General features: G+C 54.1%; 7 protein-coding genes across 7 annotated transcripts; 1 reads left to right on the top strand and 6 right to left on the bottom strand.

The window, feature by feature from the left end:
* Positions 1 to 1,363: 1,363 nt before the first annotated feature.
* Positions 1,364 to 2,284, bottom strand: B0T26DRAFT_615664 (uncharacterized protein; the record flags this gene model as incomplete). The annotated part of the gene is made up of 1 exon (XM_060435978.1): positions 1,364 to 2,284. A coding segment is annotated over one exon (921 nt), but the record flags the coding sequence as incomplete, so codon positions are not given.
* Positions 2,285 to 3,275: 991 nt separating this feature from the next.
* On the bottom strand, positions 3,276 to 3,911 carry B0T26DRAFT_745098 (uncharacterized protein; the record flags this gene model as incomplete). Its single annotated transcript, XM_060444510.1, has 1 exon — positions 3,276 to 3,911. One exon carries the CDS (start codon positions 3,909 to 3,911, stop codon positions 3,276 to 3,278), a length of 636 nt encoding a protein of 211 aa, XP_060301882.1.
* Positions 3,912 to 4,808: 897 nt separating this feature from the next.
* B0T26DRAFT_682589 (multicopper oxidase-domain-containing protein) lies at positions 4,809 to 7,826 on the bottom strand. The gene is made up of 6 exons (XM_060440751.1): positions 6,801 to 7,826; positions 6,578 to 6,751; positions 6,449 to 6,518; positions 5,570 to 6,393; positions 5,453 to 5,509; positions 4,809 to 5,395 (listed from the first exon to the last, which is right to left on the bottom strand). The coding sequence occupies exons 1-6, from the start codon at positions 7,338 to 7,340 to the stop codon at positions 4,979 to 4,981; spliced, it is 2,082 nt and encodes a 693-aa protein (XP_060301881.1). The 5' UTR covers positions 7,341 to 7,826; the 3' UTR covers positions 4,809 to 4,978.
* A 1,842-nt stretch (positions 7,827 to 9,668) lies between these two features.
* B0T26DRAFT_669459 (uncharacterized protein) lies at positions 9,669 to 12,332 on the bottom strand (the record flags this gene model as incomplete). Its single annotated transcript, XM_060439054.1, has 8 exons — positions 9,669 to 9,694; positions 9,751 to 10,041; positions 10,221 to 10,356; positions 10,431 to 10,699; positions 10,751 to 10,788; positions 10,868 to 11,434; positions 11,488 to 11,924; positions 12,147 to 12,332. 8 exons carry the CDS (start codon positions 12,330 to 12,332, stop codon positions 9,669 to 9,671), a joined length of 1,950 nt encoding a protein of 649 aa, XP_060301880.1.
* Positions 12,333 to 12,572: 240 nt separating this feature from the next.
* On the top strand, positions 12,573 to 15,963 carry B0T26DRAFT_745096 (uncharacterized protein; the record flags this gene model as incomplete). Its single annotated transcript, XM_060444509.1, has 5 exons — positions 12,573 to 12,590; positions 13,589 to 13,677; positions 13,746 to 14,751; positions 14,937 to 15,364; positions 15,438 to 15,963. 5 exons carry the CDS (start codon positions 12,573 to 12,575, stop codon positions 15,961 to 15,963), a joined length of 2,067 nt encoding a protein of 688 aa, XP_060301879.1.
* On the bottom strand, positions 15,832 to 16,519 carry B0T26DRAFT_682586 (uncharacterized protein). The gene has a single exon (XM_060440750.1). The coding sequence runs from the start codon at positions 16,256 to 16,258 to the stop codon at positions 16,034 to 16,036; it is 225 nt and encodes a 74-aa protein (XP_060301878.1). The 5' UTR covers positions 16,259 to 16,519; the 3' UTR covers positions 15,832 to 16,033.
* Positions 16,520 to 17,284: 765 nt separating this feature from the next.
* Positions 17,285 to 19,059, bottom strand: B0T26DRAFT_682584 (peptidase S8/S53 domain-containing protein). The gene is made up of 4 exons (XM_060440749.1): positions 18,664 to 19,059; positions 18,384 to 18,569; positions 17,789 to 18,310; positions 17,285 to 17,724 (listed from the first exon to the last, which is right to left on the bottom strand). Exons 1-4 carry the CDS (start codon positions 18,919 to 18,921, stop codon positions 17,536 to 17,538), a joined length of 1,155 nt encoding a protein of 384 aa, XP_060301877.1. The 5' UTR covers positions 18,922 to 19,059; the 3' UTR covers positions 17,285 to 17,535.
* Positions 19,060 to 22,279: the final 3,220 nt, after the last annotated feature.

Below are 22,279 nucleotides of genomic sequence, written 5' to 3'. Positions count from 1 at the left end.
AGAATATGTTGACAGCGGTGATAAGTATTGGTGCCTTGCGTTCAGTGAGATAGAGATCAAATACGTAGCCTGTTTTTCGCTCTGTAAATAGCATTACTGAGCTGAAGCCTTTGGGGTTTGGGACCAAGTCCAGAAAATCGATAGCAAAGCGATCGCCAATATTCCGAGGCGTTTCTCGTGGCTCGCGTCGAATCTTGCGCTTGGCTTTCGATATCCCACACGCTGGGCATTCGTAGCTTGCTGGTCCGCGTAGCTTGCCGCCTAATGATGAGACTTGAAGGTGTGCGATTGCTTCAGATCCTGGATGGCCAAGCCGGCCGTGCCATAGCTTGCCTGTGCCTTCACTTAATGGTCGGCCAGTCCATGAGGTGCTTCGTTGAGTGTGGAGTGCTGCGTTCAGCGGCCTATCTTCGATTATATACTGCCCGTATTGGTCGGAGATCTCGCAGATGACTGATTTATCTTTCCTTCGAAGGCAGTTATTCGGAGCCTCGTTGTCCCAATGGAAACCTTTCTTGTGAAGTTGTCGAAGTGAGATCAAGTTGCAGGCAAAGCCTTCGCAGTATGCTACATCTTTGAGTAATAGTCGGCGAGTTCCGGTAGTGGTGGTGAGCTTGATCATCACCTCTCCGTAGCCAAGGATCGGAACTTCTGTGTCACCTGCGTAGACGAAGTCTCCGTAAGGCGCTGTCCTGAAATTCCTGAATCGTTTCCTATTGTGGAAGATGTGGAGTGTTGTTCCCGAATCTAGGATTGCGCAATTTCGAAGAGGGTAAGTGCTTGCACTCAAGGCGGCTTTTACGAGTAAGAACCGCTTTCTTGATTGCTTATATCGGATTGGCTTGGTGAGTGCTGCTGAGAGGGCAGCTTCGGATCTGAATATTGCCAATAGTCACAACTTCTTGCGCCTCTCCCTCGCCTTCTTGACCTTCTCGGCAAGTTGTTTGTCATAGTCGAGAACCTTCGCGATTCGTTGTTCCAATGCCTCACTTTTGGTGTCTTCGAACCAGTCGGGGGTTTCTTCATCAGTAGTGTAGGTGTAAAAGCACTGATCGAGGCCGTGGCCAAACTGAAGGCATACTTCGCAGCGTTTTCCATCCGACCGAGCCTTTTTATATGGTCGCTTTGGAGGGGTATCTTCTGAATCGCTCTGCTGGCGTCCCCCTTGATCTTGCCGTTCTCCACGCTTTCTACGGTGGCTTTTCCCCTTCTGGGCTTTTGCTGAATCCCCAGTGTTATTGTCGTCAGCATCCTTGCCGTGGAGCGTTGGAAATCCTGCGTCGAATCGGACTCGCTTATTGTTGATTACTCCACCGAGGACTGACTGCATACGAGCTGCTAGCTGGTCGTGAGAATAGATTCCTTCGAGGATATCCTCCTCTAAGGTTGCAAGCTCTCCAAGTGCCCATGTCTTTCCGTCCGGGATATTCTTCAATGCTTCCACAAGGTCTTCATACCACGAGCTTGGTGTTGCGATTTGTAGAATTTCGTGCTCAACACCATCGTTTACCAGCTTTTGCCATCTGGTAATCCACTCACTAAGCTTTCGGTCTTTGCCTTTGACCTGTGCGAGGTGCTTGGTATAGTCGTCTCTAATGCCTTTCGTGATGTTCTTTCTGAAGGGTAGCCATTGGTCTTTGATTGCCTGGTAAATTTCTGGGAGATCGCGCCGCTTGGTGATGTGTTGATAGTTTGGGCCGATACTCTTCAGAACCCAATTCGAAAATGCTGATCTGGCGCCGGTCTTTGCGTTGTATACGCTGAGGTTGGCCTTGTAAAGCTCGAATGCAATCTTCCAATTTGTTTGACCCATAGTTGAAAGGTCAGAGAACTGCGTAGCCCTGTTGTGGATATTGTCTTCCTCCTCTTCATCCTCTTCTTCTAATGTAGAATCATCATCATTATGATCGCCGTCGTCTGGGTTGTGATTGCTCTCCTCAATCTGTGATCTTCGAGTGGCTGCGGCAGCAGCGGCAGAGGCAGCGCGCGTCTGGGCTGCACTGCGGTTGACTGAGTGAGCGTTAGATCCACTAGCTCTGCTCATTACCGGTGCGTTATGGTCATCGCGGTTGGTATTGTTGTTTATGTTGCCTCTACGCTGGGCTTGCTTCTTCTTCTGGAAGCCGTCGAACTGAGGTACTTTTGGTTCAGTAGGCCAGGGTTGTCGTAGTCGATGATTCGGATTGACGAAGTCGTATATTCCTGCATGTTCTGCCTTCTTCTTATATGCCTCTGACCACCTATCCCAGTCACTGGGCTTGGTGAACTTGGCATTTTCGAAGTCTGGCTGTGCTGTCATGGTCGTGGTGATGATTTTCGTTGCGTTTGGTGGTTTTTGTTTTAGGAAGATGAGGAAAATGATAATCAGAGGTAATCTGTAAGGCAGGGATTTTTGAAATGATATTGGTGATTTTGTAAAAGGTAGGTAGCGAAGTGCTGCGCCCGATTTTCTTAATCGCAATGGCTTGATATCGTTTTGCGTGATCAGACTGTTAATTGTTGGATTCAGCACTTCAACTTTTTTTCATTCATCTCTCCTCCTTCTTCTTTTTGGTCCTGCCAGAGGGCCTCTATTATAGTTGTAAATGGTGGCAATGGTGGTGGCAAAAGTAGCCACACCAGCTGAACTGGCCACTTCATTTCAGCTCCCCTGAGCCTCTTTTCACCTCGGATGACCACACCAGAGCTCAGCTGGGATGAGCTCTATTCCACATGCAACCCTTGTCCATCTGACAATAGCCAATCCAACAGGAGGCGCCCAGTTATTACCTACCGACCATCTAAGGTAGGGAGGCACCACGAACATCCACAGGCTCCCAGCTATCAAACCATCGAGGTCACCGTTCCCAAATGTTCGGCTCGTAATTACAAAATTACACCCAGACTGGTAGTTTGTAAATAATTACCACACCCACAGATACCCGATCCTCTGCCAAGCAACATTTGCTGTCATACGAGTGGTAATGTTGGAGTTTCAATATAATCATCACGACAAACTGCGGATAACGACAAACTGCGGATAGCACCGTAGGATTTCGTCTTCAGACTTCAAGGGCGTTGACAAGCTGACAGAAATAGGAAAGCCGTTCCACACGAGAAAAGCAACTATCCTAGACTTTGTTTTCTGTTTCACTTTAGAGGAAAAAAGGTTGTATCAAATGGTAGGAACATGGTTATCATTTCAACTTCGAATAGAGATTGCCGAGCTTTTTTATTTTCCTCTTTTTGCTAGGTTCCATGAATAATATCGTCGTGGGCGGTGATCAGCTCATTCATCACAGTCCATCACAGTCTAGCTCTAAGCCCTCAAAGCGCCCAGCCGCGGCCGCGGCCCCCGCACGAAATACAGACACCCCCCTCTCCGCTCGACTCGAGGAGCGCGGCCATGGCCGGGTCGAGCGCCGCGCCAAGCCGGCGCCGCGGCCCACGGCGCGGTCCCACGCGAACTCGGGCGCGTAGTCGGACGCGTCCGGGTCGGCCGAGTCGAACGCGGCAGGCGATTCAGCGTGGTCCGAGCCTGTCTCGCCGGCGTTGGCAGGGTCGCCCGTAAAGTACCAGCGCCCGTCGGGCGTCGTCGCGGACATGACCACCGAAAGGCTTGTCAGGGCCGGCCAGATGGACGTGTCGCTGGCATCGGCCTCGAAGAACTCGGGTCCGAGCACAAGGCACCCGCCAAGGTCGAGGCGGCGCAGTGTCGGGAGCTGCGCGAGGCTGCGTAGGGCGGTGCCGAGGTCGTCTTGTTGCTGTTTCCGTGCCGCGGAGAGGACGAAGCTGCCCGGGGCGAACTCCTCATCCAGCGCGTCCGAGTCGCCCCAGAAGAGGTCTAGCGACGTCAGGTGCGCGAGGTTGGCGGCGGCAGAGAACGCGGCGGCGGCGGCAGAGAACGCGGCGGCGGCGAGGGACGCGCGCATCGCCAGCCGCTAGTTCATGTGCTGCTAGCTCGGGGACGCCAGCTGCCAGTTCATGTCGCGCGCGTTCGGCACGGCGCGGCACGGCACGGCGAGCGCGGCCGGGTTCAGGATCCGGCGCCACTCGTAGGTGAGCCCGCCGACCACGGGCGCCGCGGGCAGACCGCCGGCGGCCTGCAGCGCTGGCGCGTCGGAGCCGAGGTGCTTGAACGAGTTGTGTATCGTCCAGATGCGCTCGCCGCAGTGCTGGTACGTTGTGTTAGATTCGGAATAGTTGTCCATTGGTGATGCGGCTGTGAGCGTGAGCGCAACTCGGGCGTGCCTGTCGTCGTTGCCGTCATCGTCACCAGTGCTCCAGGAGTTGAGAAATCGGAACAGCGTGACTACCGCCTGTGTGAAGACGAGATTGTTGATGGCAGCTCACGGCTTGCGCTGGAGTTCTCGGATGCGTTTCTTGCCGGGCGAGGCAAAAGTGCCCTTAAAACCTTTGCCACGAGTCTTTATCGCTTCCTATCGCGACAGATGCAAAGGTCAGCGTCTCGATTGTCCACTGCCATTGCCGTCAAGCGGTGGCAAGGGTGCCAGCAGTGGTTCAAGTTCCGAGGCGATAAGGGCCACTATTTCGGCCGGAATCCTGACCGTGACTCTGAATCGACTGATGAGTTCCGGATTGTATGTTACTGTGGGAGATGGCAAGGTTGCGGGGTCGAAGACGGGATGTTGACTGTCGAAGTGAGGGAAGATGGCTGTGGATCACGAATCTCCTGGATCAGTTAGGTAGGTAGTGTCGAAGGAACGATGCGAGCCTCAGCTTCGTCGTCGATTCACATTAAAATTGTCATCGAAGACAAGCCTACCTGAGACAACGCAAACACTCAGTGTAAGCCGAATGCCTCGGGATTCAGGATTTGCTCCTCAGTACAGTATAAAGGTAGTTTTAAACTGGATAACTCTGTGACAAGGACAACACATGAACCAAATGCCCCTAGTCACCAACCGGGGGTTCCAATAATTGCCAATAATTACCAAACCATTTACACATACTACTACACAGCCCCAAACAGAAGACTTCAAATCCCCGAATCATCTTGGAATGCGTAGATCCCCTCATGTTCCTTCCTCTCACAGCCTCCCTTGTCGCCAGGCCACCAGTTATCACAGTCAGACTGCCACTCTTTCCATCTCTTGCAATTATCGTTGGCCGAGATCCAGGCGGGTGAAGTCGTATTCCAGAGGCGGTCAGCTGCCTTCTGGCGCTCGAGAATCTGCAAGGCTAGGCCCATGGCTGCATGTTTCGCAATGTGGCAATGCATGAGCCACGCGCCCGGGTTGTCTGTCTTGAATGCGATGACAATGTAGCCATTGACCGGGAGCAGTACCACATCGCGCCGCGGTGGGTTGTCGAATTTTAGATCGAGATTTCCATAGTCGAGTCTCTTGTTCTCGGCCTGTTCGAGAATGGCAAAGTCATGCCCGTGGAGATGCATCTGCAGGTTTATATTAGTTGGGGCCATTTTAGCTCGGACGTGGTAGAGGGAGCTTACTGGGTGGGCGCTCGCAGAATAATCCTTCTTCCGGTTTCCGGCAACGACAAGGTATACCTGAATACACGCCACGGTCAGTGAGCATCCCATGCGAACCACCGTTTGTTTACCACTTACCCAGTCCTCATCTCCGTAGCTCTCCGGGACCACGATCCACCTTTCCGGCCATTTATCCGTGGAATTCTTGGTCTCGTTCAAGTGGAGGAAAATCGGGTTGTCAAAGTCAATGCGGAGGGGAAGGAACTTTGAGTTGAACGTGGTCGGTTCCATGGAAAAGATACCAAAAGGACCAAGCTCGGTGCGGTTCGCTGTGCCATCGACTATCACATCGTGCTCTTGCCCGGCGTTGGAAGGGTTCCCGATCGTCCAGGGAAGAATGGGCTTTAGACTGCTGTAAGTCTCGTCGGAGCACTTCAGAGAAACCTGACTCCAAGGTTTGGAGGTAGGGGGTGCTTTGCTAGTACTATCGTATCGCAAAATTCCGGTCGTCTCGTAGCCCCTGGCGTATACAGTAGTGTTAACGCCAAAGCACGGTGCCACATACGTCCTCATCCAAAAGTTCTTGTCGGTTGGAATGACGTTGCCCTTTTCTGTAATGGGCTTTGCCTCGACAATGACGTTGTAGCGCTGGCCGATGCCGATCAGAACCGACGTGTTCTTGTACGGGTGGATAGGCACGAAGTCAGCCCCGACAATCGTGAGCTCGTGGTTGTCAATGGAGAAGACAAATGTGGTGTCCCAAGAGGTATTGATCAACCGGAGGAGGTATCTCTTGTATCCCTTGGCGCCACTTGTTCCATCGAAATGTAGTGTGTAGGGCGCTGGAACATCCAGAGGCGCAGGGGTGCCCCAGTGCTTGGTGATGTTGCCACGGCCATTCAGCAGGATGGTCTGGTTTTGTGCCCCAACCGGATATATGGCCGCGAAAGCGCTGTTATGGGCTACGACAGCTTTAGCAACCTGTGTCAAGGACGAGGAACGGGGCCGCAAGCTTACCCCAGTCCGTCATCAAGAGCGGGATATCGGCGGCCTCGGTGAACTGGTCAGAGGTTGGGCCGTGAAGAGTCTGGACAAGACTGTCAGTAAGTGCTGCCAACCAGGCAACGGGACACGGAGCAGACTCACCATGGGGCCAAGCAGGCCATCGGCGTATTGCAATGAGTAATGCGAGTGGTACCAGGTCGAACCGTACTGGACCGCTTTCCACTCGTAAACAAACGAGTCTCCGGGGCGAGTCGGGCACTGTGTGATCCCGTTGACACCATCCATGTGCATCGTCTGATTTTGTCGAATGCCATGCTTGGAGGCGTCAGCGAGAGGGCTCTTGGGCACGAAGGAGATGACCAACCCAGTGGATGCTTGTCCCGTTATAGGGAAGCTTGTTCACCACCGTCACCTGAACTGTGTCCCCCCAACAAGCTTGCAGCCACGGTCCGGGATACTGTGGTTCCTTCTCGGGGAGTTTGAATAGCTTGGCTTCTGCAAAATTCATTCCGTCGGCATTGACGGAGCCGTTGACGATCTCGAGGGTATATTTGCGCAAAACACCCTGGGGAGCCAAGTTCTCATAGTTGGTGTCGATGTTGAACTCATCGCCATTCTTTGTGTTCCTCAGCCAGCACGAGCTGTTCGTTTCGTGGCAAGGCTCCCACCCTACCATGCTGGAGTAGTTGCACTTGAAATCGTATCCGTAGCCCTTGTTAGTACGGTGGCCCGGGGGAGTGAAGACGGGTCCCGGTCCGAGAGGAAAACTTTCCCCGACGGGAATCTCTGTATCGAGAATGGGAACCTGCTGATTGCCATTGTTGCCATAGTCGCCGAACGGGGAAAGGGTCGCAATGCTGAGGAATTGGGTGAGCGAAGACCAGAAACGCCCGAGGAGCGTCATGACGGGCGACACAGAGGCGATTTCTCGCAAGACCGCACCACCAGGATCGATGGGCTTGGGACGAGAGGGACGAATGAAGGGGGAGGGCGAAGGCCAGGATTTTCACTGTTCCAGTGAGCCCGAATCTGATGCCATGCTGGGCGCGCTTTCGGGCTCCGGGCGGCGGGGCTAAGCCCAGAATGGGCCAGCACGTCAACTTGGCGCTTTGAGCAGCCCCAAGTATGAATGAGCGAGGGGTTCAGCCGGCCACTTTACGCCGAGAGGAGGGGACATGTCGCCCCGTTTTCGGGAAGAGGGCGACGAAAGCGGTTGCGAGTGGGGAGCTGAAATGCAGGCCTGTCGGTACCGTGGCCGAAAGCAGCGTTCTGGACTCAATGTCAGGCCGGGGAACGACCTTGGATGATTGTTGCTGGTCTAGTGAAGCTTAGCCTGTCTGAAACGTCGATGCAGATCAATAGCCCCCGGAGGGAACTGGGGTTTTTGGGGCGAGCCGGCCATTCACATGCGACCATTGCAGCCTCGTGGCGCTTCTTAGCAGCTGAGCTAGGGCGTGCATGGGCTACAGCTAAGTGGAGGCGCTAGCACGTCGGCTAGCTCCAATAGTTTGGGGAATCAGGAGAACGGATCGTTGGCGGGGCTTCATTGTTTTCGTGATTTGCGTCGTGACGCGGGTTTGCTCGAGTCCAGAGGGAGTGGTCAGGTTTTCTGGGTTTCAACAATTGATGGTCCCAGTTCAGTTTTTAGATTGCTCTAGATTTCCGAGCCTAGGAGAAGTTCCGTGTCCGTCGCTGCGTGCGTATCGGTCAGGTGCTGTGAGTTCGCACGCAGCGCTCAAGGCAAGAGCCAGCCAGGCGCCAGGCGCCAGCCAGGGCAGCCTGAGAGCTCGCTGAACGACAGGGGGTAGAGAGGCCAGCCAGCCAATATTCCCGAAATGGAAGCAATGGACCTCTTGAGACTGGCTCGCTTGTTGCACCCATTCTGCGACCTTTGGCTATTGACAAGATACCCCACGACTTTTATGCACAGCGTTTGAAAACAACCATGAGGCCAAAAGTGTTATCGCCCTTTCACTTTTTGATGACCCATTTCACGGTACCTGACTTAATTCCATTGAGAGGGAGTGCAAGTGCTGCAGCGTGTACATGTGCATGTATAACCGCCGATTCCCTTTGACCCCCGCCGAACCGCCAGCATTATGTCTTCTGTCATAGAAGGCATCTGTCATAGAAGGCAGGTACTAGCCAAGACTGGCAGTCGCAGGCACATCAGAATGTCTCCAAATCATCACTTCCTCCCTCCTGTCCCACCCTGCTCCCACCTCCTCTGCCAATCGGCCAAGAAGCCCGCGATGTGGCTATTTGCCGGGCTTGAGGCTGCTTTACCCTCCCCACCCTGGCCATTCCGGTCCAGCATCTCTCTTCAGTCGATGAGGCCACCAGACTGTTGAGATAGCCCTGAAGGCGGGAGGCGGATAGTTTCGGTTGCTCAGTTCTTCTCTGGCATCAGATTCTATCTTGAAGCTGCACGGCAGAGAACGTGACTTGCAGAGAGTCAGTTGGCGAGACCACGAGGGCGGCGATAGGGGACTTTGGATCCATTGGTGCAGTGTGTGAGTGACTCATTACTAATAAATAATAACGGGGCTTGTATTTTTATCACAGAAGAATTCGGATGTGGAGTCTGGAGGCGGTGATGGCTATTGGGTCTCTGACTGTAATAGTTGATTGTCTACAGGAGTTGGAGCTGGCCGGGAGAGAGGATATATACGCAATTCGTGAATCGATGTTTGGCAGGCAAACACAGACTGAATTTGTTGACGTGATTCCATAATTATGTGCAGTAATCATTTCACAGAACCTTCCCAAAGCACTTTCTCGTGGTTTGTTGTAGTTCAATGGCCCTCCTTTACTCTTTTAGGTAGCTGAGACTTGTCCTTTTGTTCTTTCTTTTCTCAAGCAGGGAAGGCTTATATTGTCCTTTTTTTCGAGCTTATTGCTTGTCTTTTTTGTTACTCCTGTTCTCCTGGTCTCCTGGTCTCCTGGTCCCTGGTCCCTGGTCCCCTGGTCCCCTGGTCCCCTCTTGTCCTTTTGTCCTTTAATTGCTGTCCCTGCACAGGCAAAGGCGCTGAAATGAGCTGTCCTACAGATCGTTTCCCAGTCGCGATTGTCCTTTGAGAAACAGAAGTATTCACGTCCCATGTCACACACATCATACAGAATTGCAAAGCAAATATACCTAAACGTTCCCATAACGCAAACCACAAAGTCATGTCAGTCGTAAACCACCAATCCGAAGAAAACCACACCCCTCTGATCACCATTAAGTAATCTATACATGTCTGATCAGGAAGCCTACTAGAATTATTCATTTACAGTCCCGAATTTAAAATCCAGTCTAATCAGTAATCGACTCCGCCTCTTGTCGGCCAACCACTCGGGCATGCGCTGCCCAAAGTGCTTCTTGCGAAAGTGCTGCCTCAGGTTATCGCGGCGGCCCGTCCGCAGCTCGCAGCTCGGGCACTTCCACGCCTTGGTCTCGTGCACGCAGCGGACGTGGCGCCGCATGTTGATGTGTGGATCCTGGCCTCGTTTCGACTTGGTACAGCCGGCATGCGGGCACTTCATCAGGTCTGGCGGCGAGGGGGGCAGCGAGCCAGGTGTAGATGGCTCCCGTAGAGTGCCTTGCTTTTCTCTAATTCTAGCTAAGTCTTGAGAGGCTGGTGGGGTTAGGGGCTCTGCCGTCGGAACCTCGCCACACGACGACCTCCCTGTCTCCCCAGCGACTTCCACAGTTGGCTCGGGCGAGAGAGAGACCGTCAAGCGGCTTGCAAACTTTTCGTTTGCCCAGTCTTGCCCGCAACTCTCACGATCATCAACGTACTGGGTAGAGACTCTTCTGCATCCGAGGCGCCGTCTCCGTAGGTTTGATCCCACGTCAGTGATGACGAGCACGTCAAGCATTGAGACAGCGTTGCTCTAATGAGGCTGACAAAAGAGTCTCGTGAACTGGCCAGGTGCTAATGTAAAATCGCAGTTAGTTTGTCGGCAGTTCCCGACCAAAATCGACGATGCGGTGTTGATGGCAGCTTACCCGGGCGACTTGAATGACGTAGGACTCAACATCTCGAAGCGTGCATATCCATCCGCTCTTGACCATGCTTTCCGTCATGCCGAGAATGCCGAGCAATTCTGAACTTCGGTCTGAAAGTGTCTGGCGGAGGGGCTCAAAAACTCCTCTTGTCACGTCGGAAAGAAACTCTCCGGCAGGCCCGGAGGAGTCACCAGGAGATGCTTCTCCTTGAAGCTGCCGGGTGCCACATCCCGACAGAATATGAAGGACGGTGCCAATTCCAGCCATGCCTGTATGGTTGATCAGTCCCTGCCATCAGACTGCAGAGGGAGAGAACTCACAGCATAAAAACTCCAGCACAGTCTGGAATATGGTAATGCTAACGAGGCAGGCTAAGAGTTGCATGGAGGATCCCCAATCATCAGGAGCCTTTTGGGGTGTAATCACTGAGCTAGAACCAGGTTGTAGCCAGCTGCTTGCCAAAGCGTTCGCCGAGGATCGAGAGTGAGTTTTTAGCGCCCAGTAACCCCGTATCAATTGAGCAATATGACCCATTGTTGCCCTTGGGCGAGGTCGACATCCCGGAGTGCGTTTCGGATTGCGCTTGTCCCCTGTAGGCTGTCCCATATCCTGGAGGGTTGAAATCTTGCTGTCCTTCGTGAGCTCGGTGACCCGGTGCCGACACATTTGGCACGCCCCAGGGGAGTGTTTCTTCAAGGCCCGGAATGTTCAAGAAGTCGGCAAATCTGATTTCGTCATCGGACGCGGCCTCGGAGAGCAGGTGTTCGACTTGAAACTGGAAGCTGTCTAAAAGTGGATCTGGGAGCGGATCGAGATTGTTCGTGTTGGTTGCTGTAGTGTTGCTGCGGAACAGTGAAGCTCCAAGTCTATCATTGTTGCGTAGGTCTGAATCTTGAGGCATGAAAAGGGGATCGAATTCGGTGAAGTCACAGGCTGGCAGGTTCCCATCTGCGACGTCCCGAGTTGCCGTGGATGCCGGCCCCGAGTTGACGTCTTTGTGTAGACTGTTGGTAGGAATAGGAATATCCCACAAGGCATGCGAAATGTGGTCGAGAACCCCCCGGTCTCGCTCGTCGGTAATTGCGGAGCGCCATATGGGAAGGCCGTCGAAGGGGTTTCCCAAGCCTGTCCCCCGTCTTTCTGCTTGGTCGCGCTCCAAACGACAGCCGAGACGCACACAAATGCGAGGACTTTCGGAAGAGTCCTTGGAAGAATACCTTGCTGAATGCCATGAAACGTGGACAGCCCAACCTGGAGCATGTGTGCCGCGTTCTTGTATAATCTCTTCAGCCGTCGAGAATTCGGGAAGCTGGAAGCCTGGGCAGTATCGATGAACTTCTTGTAGAGCAGGCATAGATTATGTCGCAATTTCCAAAGGGTGATCCATTGCGCAGTCTCGGGAGTGCGGCGTTTGTTTCCCCGGGGGTTGCCTGCGTTATCCGGACTGGGTGCCGTGCTGGCGCGCCCCCTCTCTGGCACTGGGACTGGGAAATGCTGACAGAAAAATATATCCGAAAATTTAGACCCGGAGGAGACATCAAGCCCGGAAGCTGGGTCATCAGGTGCCTCAGGTGCCTCAGTTGGCAAAGATAGGCTAGCTTCTAATGATTGTTCCGGAGCGGAGTAGGAGCACAAAGGTGGACATGCATCGAGTTTTGGTCTTTCGCGGCGTTGATTCCTTGGCGAGCGTGAAAGCCGAACTTTTTCTGGGGGTACAGTGGAGTTCAGTCCCGAGGTTTCGCTGGCGCCTTTGGGTTCTTCTGGGGTCATATCAAGCGTCTCCCATGGTGTCCATTTTGTGATTGAAGGCTTCATGCCAGACGCCTGAGAAAGCTCGCTTAGATTCACAGGCCACTTGTATTCGTAATCGCGGTCGTCCAAATCAATGGGACTAGGACACATATCTCCAACATTCTCGTTCCATAGCCGTAGCGATCTGAAAGTATCGATATTCGTAAAGTCAAACGGGGGTAGTGAGGGTAGATTTAGCCTATGAGTGGCAGTGCCACCGCCGTCACTTATTTCTGTTGTGGCGGTCATCGGCTCGGTACACTGGTCTGCTCGAGCAGTCATGATATTGAGATACTCGACACCGGCCAATAGGCCGTAGATCTCTACGGATCCTGGAAGCTCGGCTCTACAATGGATCCCATCGAGTTCGTATACCGGTCGAAACTCGTTATCCGGTAGTTCCGGCAGGTCTAGCACGCATGGCACGCATGGCAGGTCTGGCACGCAGTGCCAGAACACCAAGTGGTGTGGTCAACCAAGCTGAAAAAGTGCTTATGCGAGCTGAAAAAGAGCTCATGCAAGCTGAACTTTACATAGTCAGTTCAGCGAGCAACGACTACTGTTTGCCACCATTCATAACTATAATAGAGGTTCTCTGACTGAGCCAAAGAGCACGGGAGGAGGAGAGGTCTCAAGGAAAAATCACTTTGAACTCCATCTTTTCCACCGAATCCAGTGTGCAGTGCAGTGTGCAGTGCTTCTGACAGATCTCACGTTGGTCGGATTGATGGTGGCTATCAGCGCTGTGGATGAACAGGGTCGACTTGAGAGTTTGGAATGGGTAGGCGAATTGCCGCGTCCTGTGGAGCAATTGACCATCTCCTGCCGAGAAAGAGATATTTCCTTTCAGCATTTTATTTTCGCCAGATGTCTTGTCCTCCGTCAACGTGGGTGGCAAGGCTCTGGGCGTGTAGCTTGGCGGTTCACACAGGACTATTTGCCTGGTAAGGCACCAACGCATCGGAGGCCCGTAGGGGGCGGCACACATAATTGCTCGGAGGCCGCAATAGAGCTTGCTCAGCAAATTAGGCAGCCTGATTGACGAAGAGGGCCTAATCAGCCCAAAACTATGTGGCTAATTGGTTGTGGTAATTAGCACGGACAAATCGCTCTTTGAGCAGGCTTTTATGGTGTTCTTCTTCGCGATCAGTCCATCTTGGATCCAGTAAGTGAATCTGAGGTCACGCCTTACTTGATGAGACGTTCATTAAAATGGTCTTGGAAAAGTAAAGGTGTAAAACGTGGGAGAGGAGTTGGATGTAGATTGTGAAAGCTGTGATGTAATTAAAAATACGCAGAAAAGACCATCAGCAAAGAGCTGTATAAGCCGAAAATATTGGGTTTAATTATCTCACGGGGACGTTGAGACAATTGAGCGGCCGTCCTTGAACACGCGCCCCGTGGACTTTGGGCCGTCGGTTGTGTACCAGCCAAGCCAGCCCGAGCCCGTCCTCGAGTATGTCGGACGTCTCCTCCAGCGCCCTCTCTGCCCGCATGTCCAGATCCGAGACTGACCCGTCCCAGCATCGCTTTCATCCATGGCCTCCAGGGCCACCCTTTCAGAACATGGGCGGCCGAGGCTCCGAAGATCCACAGAGGCACTACAGCTCCTCCCGGTAGGAGCGGCGACGGAGAGACGTCCACAATAGCCTCCGGCAGCGGTAACGCCACCACCAGAGCGAGATCCAGGTTTGTGACGCGTGTTCTCAACCGGGCTAGGAAAGACACAGCCAGCAGCAGGAAAAAGGAGCCCGACGTCTTCTGGCCCAGAGACCTGCTTCCCCTGCAGTGCCCCGAGGCGCGGGTTCTGATGCTTGGCTATGACACCGCCGTCGCCAAGCACCAGTTCGCCGAGCCCGCCAACAAGAACAGCGTCTTCACCCACGGCAAGAACATCGTCAACGACCTGTCTCGGTCACGCCCGGGGGTGAGACGGCGACCGGTCCTCTTCGTTGCGCACTCTCTTGGCGGCATCGTGTTGAAGGAGATGCTCGCCATTTGCTCGACTTCCAACGACCCAGGCTTTCAGGACATCCTGGAAAGCACGGTGGGTGTCGTGTTCTTGGGCACGCCGCACAGGGGAAGCTCAGCAGCCGGGATAGGCGAGATTGCGCGCAAAGCTACCAGTCTTCTCCTGATGGACACGAATCCCCTCATCCTTGACAGCTTGTCCTTGAAGAACTCGGATCTCGACCGCTGCCAGGAGACGTTTTCCTCGCTGTGGCACAAGCACGGTTTCAGTGTCAAGACTTTTCAGGAGGGCCTGGCCCTGAAGTTGCCGATTCGGCTTGGCCAGTCCAAGATGACCAAGGTCATCCCAGACATATCTTCTTGCCTGGGTGATTCCCGAGAACGGGCCGAAACGCTCGACGCCGACCATAGGTGCATGTGCCGCTTCGGCAGTGCGCTAGATGCAAACTACCGGAAGGTTTCGGCTGAACTGCAAGCCGTTTATACTAGGGTTCTGGACAGAGACGATGAGAAGGCCACAACTGAGAATGTTCCTGACGAGAACACCATGACTAGGAATGTTCCTCCCATAACTAGGAATGTTCCCCTATAACTAGGAATGTTCCCCCCATAACTAGGAATATCCCTCTGCTTACCAAATCTGTATGGGATCGTGAGAATCGCGGTCAGTTTCTAAACGCGGCCGAGTGACTGTGACTGTGAGCTAACTTCACGCAACCCAAAGAAAAACTAGAACACTTCCAGTTTCGAGAGATGCTGGTTCGGCACCACATGATAAGCACCCCTGCGCAAGATACCTGCGAGTGGCTGCCCACCACTACCGCCTTCCGAGAATGGACGGAGCGCAACAATATCGACAAGCACTTTAGGCTACTCCAGGTCACCGAGAAGCCAGGAACCGGCAAGTCGACCCTGATGAAGAGGATGTTTAAAAGCCTGGGCCTCTCACATCGCACCTACAGCGCCGGCGAGTGCGTAGTGGCCCGGTTTTTCTTCAACGGCAAGGGCATCGAGCTGGAGCGCACTGCCGTAGGCCTCTTCCGCGCCTTGCTCTACCAAATAGGCACCGCGCATCCAGCTTGTCTGGACTGGCTCAAGACATATTCCAAGGTCGACTTGGAGACGCTAGAAGCGGTGAACCCCGCCGCCTATCTCCACAAGCTCGAGGCTGTGTTTGAACAAATCTTCTTGAATATTAGGCTTGCGCCTCGGAGGACAATCATTTTTATTGATGCTCTCGACGAGTGTCGAGGCGTCGGCCGTGGGATACTTCTTTGGAAACATCACCCGGTCTGCCTACGCGGCCGGGTTAAACCTCAGCGTCTGCATCTCCAGGCGAGAATATCCCCCCATCACGCTCAAGAACTGCCTCCACATCCCCATGAAGCGATTTAACTCCCAGGACATCCGGCAGTACATCGAGCACAAGCTTAGCACGGTGAACATCCACAGCGACGACGTGGGGATCTTGCGGGAACGCATCGCGCAGCGGTTGAACGGCATATTCCTCTGGGTTGTGCTCGCCGTCGACGGGGTGCTCAAGGACGTCGAGAACGGAAAGAATGCCAAACACATCCTCAAGCGGATCAAGGCCCTCCCGAAAGCACTCGAAAATCTCTTCACCACGCTCATCAAGGAGATGGATCCCGAGGACCGCAGCACGACGCTGCATCTCTTCATGTGCCCATTCTGGCAAGAGGCCGCCTTCGGCTCCGAGAGTGGCACCACATTCTCACCTTCATCCGCGACGGCACGCCGCCGGCATCTCTGAACGAATGGCGGGCATCGGAATTCTACACGCAGAACGACGCCCAGCTTGAGCGGCAAATCCGGAGCCTCTCTCAGGGCCTGATCGAGGTCAAAGGCGGCATTGACGTCCCTGATATAGGCGGTGATTTCGGGTCCATCCTCGCGGGCGCGGGCTCGTTAGACAGCACTTCTGGGGAAAGCCGGGTAGTCCAACCGATCCATGAAAGCGTAATCGACTTCTTCGTCAATGGACATGCTAATAAGCTGTTTGGGTTTTCTTCTAAGTACGACTTTGTCGGCAAAGGCCACCTGTTCATCGCGGGTTGTTGCCTAAATTACCTGTGCATCAACGAACTTGACAGCTACGTGGCCGCGCGGGAGCGTGAACTACGCATGCAAGCACCACAAAGGCAACTCCGGAGCCGCCATAGCGCCATAAGCTTCATGTCTTCGGCTTCGGCGCACTCGACAGGCCGCGGCTTTGGCTCGCCGACCGTCATGGGAAGCCTTCCGGCTGGATCGATTCCTATAGGCTGGTTTCCTCGTAACGAAGATAACGAATGGCATTCAAGGCTAAAGGGCCCCACTGAGTCGCAGGGCCCCCCTGAGCCAGTGCCCGTCCCTGATGGCCCATCCGATCCAGTCTCGGAACCACCGCCAGCCGACTCCCTCTCCACACCTGCTACTTCAATTGTCTCTGCCCGCCATCACAGCGTTTCTTTGGACAAAGGCAAAGGCCAAGCGCAACCAGACGGGCAGAGTTCGGTGGATTCTGACCATACCATGTCCGGGAAGGGGGGGGGGGGGGGCTAGGGTCTGACCTGGCTCCCGACTCCGCCCAGTCACCATTCGAGAATTCTCAGTTGGTGCCCAAGACGGATGACCCTCAGTCGCCGGCCGAAGTCCCGATCGGAAAGCACCCGGCACATGTTAATACCACCCTGGAGGAATCTCGAGATGAGGGTATTTCTATCCATGAATCTGATAGTTACGCAAGGACAAGGTCGGTCGTCTCGAGCTGGTCCTCTCAAATACCAGGATCAGTGCTATTGCAGACCTTGGAAGACTATCCAGCCCTGGCATCGTACGCTATTCACAGGGCGTTTGAGCACGCCAAGGCCAGCGACGACCGGGGCGTTGGCCCCAGAAAAGTAGTCGAGAAGCTTGTTTCGGGCCCTTGCTGGTCCCGCTGGTTTTCCCTGCAAGAAATAACCGATGAGCGGAACTGGGACGCTTTTTTGTCTGAGCAGGGTCTGGGTAAATGGGCGGGTATCAGGGTGACTATTTTGACACGGAATAGCAAGGTTGGGTCTGTTTCAGTTTGAGACATGAAGACAGAGAGACAGGAGCAATTATATAGGATTTAAACAAATCTATGTGGTAATATCGACGAGGGCAGCTTCTCGAGAATGCGAGAAGGAAATCTATGCAAGAAGGAAAGATGCCCGGATGAAAGTGATAGGAACGGCAAGCAAAGAAATCGCCAACGAAAACTAGGTACTCGTGCAAAGAGAAAGTCGTAAATAGCGCACTTCCCATCATTGTAACCATATGACGGGAAGCCGCTGGAAGAAGCACAGAGATTCGCAACCGCTTATTCGACACCGTTGAAGGCCAGCGCGTTGATAGTTCCGGTGGGCACATCAGTGATGACGTTGGCGGTGGCCGTGTCTTTGAGGTACTGGCACAGGGCCTGGGGAGCCTTCTTGCCCAGCAGCCCCAAGAGGTAGGCACCGAGACCGGTGATGTGTGGGGTCGCCATGGATGTACCAGAGATGGTATTCTGTTGGTGCCGGAGCGTCAGCCGAGAACGGGTTGCTTGTATTAGAACATGGATAGGGACTGACCGTTGCGTTGGTCCCTCCGATCCAGGACGACAGAACATCAACACCAGGGGCAAAAATATCGACGAGGGTGCCGTAGTTGGAGAAGTAGGCCCGTGTGTCGGTATTGTCGGTAGCGCCAATGGTGCACACGGTTGGCTCCGAGGCCGGCGAGTAAAATGCGGCATCATCATCGCTATTACCAGCAGCGACGGCGAGGAAAACACCGGCTTTGATAGCAGCGGCGGCGGCGCTGTTGATAGCCGTCGACTTGCCTCCACCAAGCGACATATTAGCAACAGTGCCATTGGGGCAGTTACGCGTCGCCGAGTCCGTCGTCACGTAGTTGATGCCGGCAATGACACCCGAGATGCTCCCGGAACCGCCCGAGTCGAGAACCTTGACAGCGTACAGGAGGGTCTTCTTGGCCACACCGTAGTCGGTGCCGCCGATCGTGCCGGCGACGTGGGTGCCGTGGCCGTTGCCGTCAGAGTCTTTGCCATCTCCAGCAAAGTTGGCGAGCCAAGTAGCGCGCCCGGCGAATTGCTAGATTCAAGAGTAAGCCCATGAGCCTGTGATTTGGGGACTTGGTTGGCCAAGTAGGGCATCCGCTACTTACGGTGTGGTTGACATATATGCCCGTGTCAATGACATAGGAGCAAGTGCCGGCGCCGGCGCTCGCGTCATAGACGTACGACGTTGCCCCCGTAGCGCGGTGAGAAATCCGGGCGAGGCCCCAGGGGACATTGCTCTGCGTGACATACTCGGTGATCCTGACGATGCCGTCTTGCTCAATATAATCGACCTATATGGAGGGTATCTGTTTAGCAGATCCCCCACATTGACCCGCTGGGCGTGGTGCGACTGATATGAACGTAATTCTGAGAAGGATCACGTACCTCAGGTAACTTCTTCAGAATCTCAACGTCCTTGGCGCTCAGCTTGGCCGCAAAGCCCTTGAAAAGCTTGGAGCGGTAAATGTGCTTGGTGACGACCGATGACTTGAGGCCACTGAGGGTGTCGGTGACGCGGCTGTCTGTAGCGCCATCCTTGAACTTGACGATGTAGCTGTCCGGAATCAGCTGAACACCTCGAGGCTGGAGCACTGGAGCTGTGAGAGCCAGAGGTAGCAGAGTAGCCAAGGCGAGGAGATGCATGGCGATGTTAGGCTTGAAGGCGGTTGTTAAGGATGATGACGATCAAAGACGGAACGTGACAAGACTTCGGCGGTGAGATCCGGGGTGGCTGTCTTTGCTGGCTTGACTGGCTTGACTGGCTTGACTGGCTTGGCTGGCTTGACTGGCTTTACTGGCTTGACTGGCTTGGCTGGTTTGACTGGCTTGGCTGGCTTGGCTGGCTTGACTGGCTTGGCTGGCTTGAATGGCTTGAATGGCTTGACTGACTCTGATGCTTCTAGATCTGCCAAAACGAGTAGCACTTGTCGACGACATCACGACCCTTTATATGGCATCGGAATGGGCAACAGAGCGCCATGCCTTGTGCTGACCTTCCCCATAAGGATCTGACGTGGTCCATCATGTGCGGTGCCTTCTAGTGGCAGGACCAGGAAGGTCACTGTGGCCGTGGATAGGAAGGATGTGTCCAGGTCAGAGCGTTGGAGACAGAGCCGCAGTATCAGAGCCATGACCTACCGAACAGGGCTTGGCCTGGGGAAGAAGATACTTGCGTGATCCGAACAACTTGTGACGTTGGGCTCTGGTACGCCGAGTGCGAGACCGCGCCTGCAAGCGGGTTCAGGATCTGCCTAACACCGGACAGGCACGCCGGAAGGACAGGGCAGGGAAGGGTCGGCGCGAAGCTCGGAAAAGGCTATAGGGAGCGGAAGGTCGCATTGAATACCCCACGGGCCGTGACCTTGATGCTCCTTCGAAGTTATAATAATAGGTAGGGCCGGGGCTGAGAAACGCCCCCCCCGCACGGCGCCATCGAGTTACTGCACGGACGCATCACGGCTGCCGGGCACCTCAGCGGATCTGGGAGGCGGCATTGGCGACATGTCCACTTGGAGGACGAATCCTGGCATCGCGCCCGTGGGGGTTGCCACTTCAAGCCCATGCGCAGACTGGAATAGAAAGTGGTAACAAAGCACGACATGCTCAGCTGCAGGAACCACCTCTTCTACCCATCCAGGAGGAAAGGGGGTGGGTGCCCTCCACTGGTATCAAAACATGTGACTGGCCTGTGCTGACGAGACTGGCAGACAGTGAGCCATGCGCAAGACGCCAAGCCGTCACGTCTTGTTTCTTGGCTCTTTGCGCTGCCCTTCGGGGTGAAGCGGCAGAGCCACCTTCCCGGCTAGGAAAGCGAGCAATTAATGCACGGCAACTGGAGGGCTGCTGCTTTGCGCAACCCGACGACCAGTGAACATTCTGATGGAGCGTGTTGGCTGGATCGATCCTTCGGGCGCTGCAATGGCTCGGCCTCCTTAGGTACCTTAGGTATGTTAGTGCGGAGCGAGGACGCCGATTGCTGAGCCTTGGGGGCGCTATCCGGAAGCCTGGAGAAGACGAGTTTAGGGGAGTTGTGGGAGTTGGGGCAGTGGAGGTGCCCCCAGGAAGGAACCTCGCCCAGTTTGGAGCTGCTTACCAAAGCTGCAGCAGCCTCCCGTCCCATCGTGGTAGAGCGGGATCCTGGTCGAGTAAATTGCGATTAATATATGGCACGAATCAGAACCGTGCATGGCCGCTGATGACATGGTCGTCTGAGTCTTGGGATGAAACAAAATGATACAACAAAGAGGAAGAGGTTATCGATTCGAGCTGTAGAATGGTCAACTGCCTGTCCGATGCCTCGCCGTTGTCGGGTCCTGTTCCTACCAACAAAGGTCGGCTCAAATACGAGCGTCTCTCGCTCGCTGCCTTCCTGATGAGGCCTTTCGACCGCATTTCGCAGGGATATTTCTCCGCACTCGGCCCGTAGGTCGCATCGCTGCGTTCAATAAGGCGGCCGGTTATGGGTCGAGAGCATACTAGGTTTAGGACGAACCGCATCTCCGACATGGTGGGCAATGGTGGAATTGACAGAATTGACAGAATTGACAACCTAACCCAAGATCGGTGACAAGGACATAACAGCTAAAAAGCTAGGCTCCAGTGCCCGGGAAGGTGGGATGGAGGCGTTTGGAGGGCGGGGTGTGCGCCCCTGCGGAGCTTAGTGATCCATCAAAGGTGGGGTTTGTGGCGCTGTTGGATTGGCATGGTGCCCCCTGATTGCCGTTGAGATTCGACGAGTCCAGCAGCAAGCTGTTGGTCCCTGCTCAGTGGCACGGAGATGCGGGCAGCTGGCATCACGACCAAGCCCGACTTGCTTCCGTCTGGTGCTGCATTCTAAATTTGAGACCAAGGAAGCAACGGTAAACGAGATAGGTAAGGTAATTAAGACTTCAAGTTCAAGTTGGAGTCTGTTGAGGTCACCGCGGTCGCTTCCAATCTCAGGCAACCCAGGGTGGAAGCTTGCAAAACTGGAAGACTTTTGGGAAGGTGCTGCTGCACTTGTGGATGACATATTAGTAGCTTGAACTCAACATTGTGGCCGATGAGGAATACGACTAGTCGTTCTTGCCATTCATTCCGACACCCCAGCCATTTCCAGACATGTCACAGACTACCTAGGCACAGATTACTGAGGTAGGGACATACGGTTACCAAGTATAAAATATCCTAGATTAAGGCAGATAAGGCCCGAGGTCCCGCACTATAGCCAGGTAACATCCGTGATTCGAGGCGAGCTAAGGTGCCAGGACACCTCACTGACGGGAGCAAATCGTATGATCCGGTCCCGTCATGAATACATTGAAATCCCATACCGGTTGATGAAAGGTCCAAGTTTATTCTATACCGGTAAGTTCCCCCTTCCCTCTCTGAGGACCTTCTCTTGCCCTTTCGACATTTTTGACACCCTCTCGCATTTAATGGTTCGATTTTCGTTCAAGCCCACACCCAGCTCACAATGATGCTCTTAGGCTTCTACCTTGAGACGAGAGATATTATGGAGAAGAGTGGTCAAATAGCGCTACGTACCTAGATAGCCTTGGAGTTGTATTTGCTCAAGTATCAACTAACGCTTCCCTTTATCAAAAGCTTGAACACCGCTTTCGCGGGATTATTCGATACAATTTCCGTTGCTCCTGGGGTTCGGTATCGAGGCTGTCATTACTTTCTGCCCGCGCACCGCTCTCTCAGACTGGCAGAAGCTGTGAAACTCACGAGGCACATTTGGGGCTATCTGTCTCCGAGCTGTGTTGACATCAGGTCCCCTTTCTAGGAAATTTTGTTAGGTGAGTAGGTCTGCTTGCCTGGTGGCTGCATGAGCGAGGCTGAGTCTTGTTTGTTTTCAACTACCGCCCGGCTCTCATTCACGCTTCTAGACCTCGCTCATGATGCCGTGGAGATAGAGCTCGCTAACCAGCCTCTAACATGCGGGGGCCGGCGCATCAAGGCCGACACGAGTTGTAACAACAGCTCTACTGACGGTCTTAGATCCGGCGGCAGTCGC

The sequence above is a fragment of the Lasiosphaeria miniovina genome, assembly GCF_030549165.1.
Source record: "Lasiosphaeria miniovina strain SMH2392-1A chromosome Unknown B0T26scaffold_1, whole genome shotgun sequence".
Taxonomy (NCBI): Eukaryota; Fungi; Ascomycota; class Sordariomycetes; order Sordariales; family Lasiosphaeriaceae; genus Lasiosphaeria; species Lasiosphaeria miniovina.
This window is presented reverse-complemented; position numbering and strand designations above follow the sequence as displayed.